Source organism: Natator depressus, chromosome 11 (assembly GCF_965152275.1).
Source record: "Natator depressus isolate rNatDep1 chromosome 11, rNatDep2.hap1, whole genome shotgun sequence".
In the NCBI taxonomy this organism is placed as follows: domain Eukaryota; kingdom Metazoa; phylum Chordata; order Testudines; family Cheloniidae; genus Natator; species Natator depressus.
In genome coordinates this window covers 80356158-80360540 of record NC_134244.1, presented here as the reverse complement: position 1 = coordinate 80360540, position 4383 = coordinate 80356158, and the positions used below count along the sequence as shown (strand labels likewise).

The 4383-nt window shown below is 49.2% G+C and overlaps 1 protein-coding gene across 1 annotated transcript; it reads right to left on the bottom strand.

Annotated features, from left to right (window-relative positions):
* Positions 1-1450: 1450 nt before the first annotated feature.
* Positions 1451-3970, bottom strand: LOC141996312 (uncharacterized). Its single transcript, XM_074968292.1, has 2 exons — positions 2977-3970; positions 1451-2349 (listed from the first exon to the last, which is right to left on the bottom strand). Exons 1-2 carry the CDS (start codon positions 3635-3637, stop codon positions 1451-1453), a joined length of 1560 nt encoding a protein of 519 aa, XP_074824393.1. The 5' UTR covers positions 3638-3970.
* Between the last annotated feature and the right edge of the window lie 413 nt (positions 3971-4383).

Below are 4383 nucleotides of genomic sequence, written 5' to 3'. Positions count from 1 at the left end.
CTGCCAGTACCCCTTGGTTAAGTCCAAGGTAGAGATGAACTGGGCCCGTCCCAGTTTCTCTAATAGTTCATCTGTGCGTGGCATTGGATAGTTGTCTGGGCGAGTTACAGCATTTAGCTTACGGTAGTCCACGCAAAAACGTATTTCCCCATCTGGTTTGGGAACTAGAACCACTGGAGATGCCCATGCACTTTCAGAGGGGCGGATTACACCCATCTGTAACATATCCCGGATCTCCCGTTCTATAGCAGTTTTAGCTTGAGGAGACACTCTGTAAGGTTGGACTCTAATTGGGCGAGCATTACCTGTGTCAATGGAGTGATATGCCCGTTCAGTCAGTCCTGGGGTGGCTGAGAACGTTGGCGCGTAGCTAGTGCACAGCTCCTGGATCTGCTGTCGCTGCATACGCCCAAGGGTCATGGAGAGGTTCACCTCTTCCACACCACCAGCACATTTCCCTTCGTAGTAGACACCTTCAGGCCACTCAGCGTCGTCTCCTCCCTGGGCTGTAAACTGACAAACCTTTAATTCTCTGGAATAAAAGGGCTTTAGAGAATTAATATGGTACACCTTAGGCTTTCGGTTGGAGGTGGGGAATGCTATGAGATAATTAACAGCTCCCAGGCGCTCCTGGACCGTGAATGGCCCTTCCCACGATGCTTCCATTGTATGGGCCTGGAGCGCCTTTAAGACCATGACCTGGTCCCCTACTTTGAAGGAACGCTCTCTGGCATGTTTATCATACCAGGCTTTTTGCTCTTTTTGAGCATCCTGTAAGTTTTCTTTAGCAAGGGCTAAAGAGGTTCGGAGGGTGTTTTGTAGGTTGGTTACAAAGTCCAGAATGTTAGTTCCTGGAGAAGGTGTAAATCCCTCCCATTGCTGCTTCACCAACTGCAATGGCCCCTTAACCTCACAGCCATATACAAGTTCAAATGGGGAAAACCCTAAACTGGGGTGTGGTACAGCTCTGTAGGCAAAGAGCAACTGCTGCAACACTAGGTCCCAATCATTGGAGTGCTCATTTACGAATTTACGTATCATGGCCCCCAAAGTTCCATTAAACTTCTCCACCATGCCATTTGTTTGATGGTGGTAAGGAGTGGCAACCAAGTGATTTACCCCATGAGCTTCCCAAAGGTTTTTCATAGTTCCTGCCAGGAAATTAGTCCCTGCATCTGTGAGGTTGTCGGAGGGCCAACCTACCCTGGCAAAAATGTCTGCTAGTGCCTGGCACACACTGTTAGCCCTGGTGTTGCTTAGAGCTACTGCTTCCGGCCATCGGGTGGCAAAATCCATGAAAGTCAGTATGTACTGCTTTCCTCTGGGTGTCTTTTTCGGAAAAGGACCCAGAATATCCACAGCTACTCGCTGAAATGGAACTTCAATGATGGGGAGTGGCTGGAGAGGGGCTTTGACCTGGTCTTGGGGCTTTCCCACTCTTTGGCACACCTCACAAGACTGGACATAGGTAGAAACATCCTTGCCCATTCCCTCCCAGTGGAATGACCCCCCCCAAACAGTCTTTGGTCCTGTTCACCCCAGCATGGCCACTAGGGTGATCATGGGCTAAGCTCAAGAGCTTGGCCCGGTATTTAGTTGGAACTACCAACTGTCTCTGAGGATGCCAGTCTTCCTGGTGTCCACCAGAAAGAGTTTCCTTGTATAAAAGTCCTCTTTCTACAACAAACCTGGATCGATTAGAAGAGCTGAGAGGCGGTGGGTTGCTCCGTGCCGCCGTCCAAGCTCTCTGGAGGCTTTCATCTGCTTCCTGTTCGGTCTGGAACTGTTCCCTTGATGCTGGAGACATCAGTTCCTCATTGGATTGTGGACCTAGGCTTGGTCCCTCTGGAAGTGATATAGGGGATGGAGCTGTTTCTGTTGACTGTGAACCGCTCTCCGCTGGTGCACTATGTTGGGATTCAGGCTCCAGCTGAGCCTCTTGTGTAGGGTTATCGGCTGCTACCAGTTCAGGGTCGGTGGGGCCCTCTGGTGTTGAGGTTGCAAGTACTGGATTCAGTGCTGGCAATGGGTCTGGTGTTGGTTGTTCGGCTGGTTCCGGTTCTGGGACTGGTTCCGTCTGGGTCTCTGGGACTGGATCCACTACTGCTGTTGCAGACATTGGTCTGGGGTCCGGGTCCATCACCTCTGACCGGGTCCTGATAGAAGTTTCCGGAACAGAGCTAGGCCTCACGGCTTGTTTAGCCTGGCTGCGGGTGACCGTTCCCACCCTCTTGGCCTGCTTCACATGATTGGCCAAGTCTTCCCCCAACAGCATGGGGATGGGATAATCATCATAGACTGCAAAAGTCCACGTTCCTGACCAGCCCTTGTACTGGACAGGCAACTTGGCTGTAGGCAAATCGAAAGAGTTGGACTTGAAGGGTTGAATTGTCACTTGGATCTCTGGGTTGATTAACTTGGGGTCCACTAAGGAAGCATAGATAGCTGACACTTGTGCTCCGGTGTCCCTCCACGCGGTGACCTTCTTCCCGCCCACACTCACAGTTTCCCTCCGCTCCAAGGGTATCTGGGAGGTATCTGGGCCTGTGGACCTCTGGTGTGATTCCGGTGCAATGAACTGTAATCTGTTGGGGTTCTTGGGGCAGTTGGCCTTTACATGTCCCAGCTCGTTACATTTAAAACATCGTCCAGCTGACGGGTCACTGGGGCGAGGAGGGTTGCTGGAGAACGGGGTGGTGGGACGATAAGGGGTCTGGAGGGTTCTTTGGGAGGTAGGTGGGGCTTTGGGCGGCCCCCGGTAATAGGGTGTGGCCTGGGGTTGTCCCTTCTGGTCTCCGCTCCAACTGCGACCAGTTTTTTTCTTCTCTGCCACCTCCACCCATCTGGCTCCAATCTCTCCTGCCTCGATTACAGTTTTGGGCTTCCCATCTAGAATGTACCTTTCTATTTCTTCAGGAACACCCTCTAAGAATTGTTCCATTTGCATTAGGAAGGGCAAATTTACTGGAGACTCACCACTTGCTCCTGATATCCAGGCATCCCAATGTTTCACAATGTGGTAGGCATGTCGGGTAAATGACACGTCTGGTTTCCACCTTAGGGCTCTGAACCTCCGACGAGACTGCTCGGGTGTTATCCCCATTCTGACTCTTGCCTTGGATTTAAACAGTTCATACTTGTTCATGTGTTCTTTAGGCATTTCAGCTGCTACCTCAGCTAAGGGTCCACTGAGCTGTGGCCTCAGCTCTACCATGTATTGGTCAGTAGAGATGTTGTACCCAAGGCAGGCCCTTTCGAAGTTTTCTAGGAAGGCCTCAGTATCATCGCCTGCCTTGTAGGTGGGGAACTTTCTGGGATGGGAAGTGGTACTTGGAGAAGGATTGCTAGGGTTTGTTGGGATATTCTGCTGAGCCTTTATCTTCCCTATCTCCTCCACATACTTCCTCTCTTTTTCCTTCTCCTCCAGTTCTTTGTCCCTTGCTTCCATAGCTCTCCTGTGAGCAGCCGCTTGGTGTTGTTCTGCCTCTTTTGCTGCCTCTTTCGCTGCCTCCCTTTCTTGTTCCTTCTCCTCCTTCTTCAGCCGCATGAGTTCTATCTGTCTTTCATGTTCCCTTTGTCTTTCCTCAGCCTGAAATCTGGCTAATTCCAGCTGTAGTCGAGCCGCGGATTTGGTCATTCTAACCTCTCTGTTTTTAACTAACTTTACACCCAAAGTTTAGAAATAAACAAACAAAACTTGGCTGTAAAATTTTGCTGTGCTGGAATAGAATACCTATTCTCTGATAGTGATTGTCAGCCTACAGAAAAAGACAATTCCCTTGTCTCTGCTCTGGGCCCAAATCAAAGCAAAAAACTTCCAACTACTTGGAAACCTGTTTACCCAGCCCAAAGAAAAAACAAGTTTCCTTTTTAAACTTGTGCTCCTTGTAAAAACTCAAAATCCAAAAAAAAAAAACCCTGCCACTTTTGTCTCCAGGCAAATGGGTAGAACACCCCCCCTTCTATTTACTTTTAGGGAAAAAAAAACTCTGGGTTGGAAGACTGTGAATTTCCCTGCAGGAGTTAAGTACCCTGCCTCCAGGCAAAGAAAACCTGCAATTCACAAAGATAATCCCCTTTTGTCTCTGCTTGGCCACAAAGCAGAGAAAAAAACAAGCTGCTTTCAGTTTCAGCTGCTTCTGGACTTCCTTTACAAAGGAAAGAGAAAAAAATCTCCTTTTTTAAAATCTGTATTTCTAGTTCAAAAAATTCTCAACTGGATCTCAAAATGATTTCAGGTTAATCCCACCACTCTGCCACCATGTCAAGGTTCCTCCCCCACTCTGAACTCTAGGGTACAGATGTGGGGACCTGCATGAAAAACCTCCTAAGCTTATCTTTACCAGCTTAGGTCAAAACTTCCCCAAGGTACAAAATATTCCA

Excerpts from the sequence above, each read along its gene's own strand:
- LOC141996312 (XM_074968292.1), bottom strand. The coding sequence starts at position 3,637 with ATGACCAAATCCGCGGCTCGACTACAGCTGGAATTAGCCAGATTTCAG. Across the intron at positions 2,350-2,976 it reads CTGGATATCAGGAGCAAGTG|CCAAGTTGCCTGTCCAGTAC; the intron begins GTGAGTCTCCAG and ends ATTTGCCTACAG.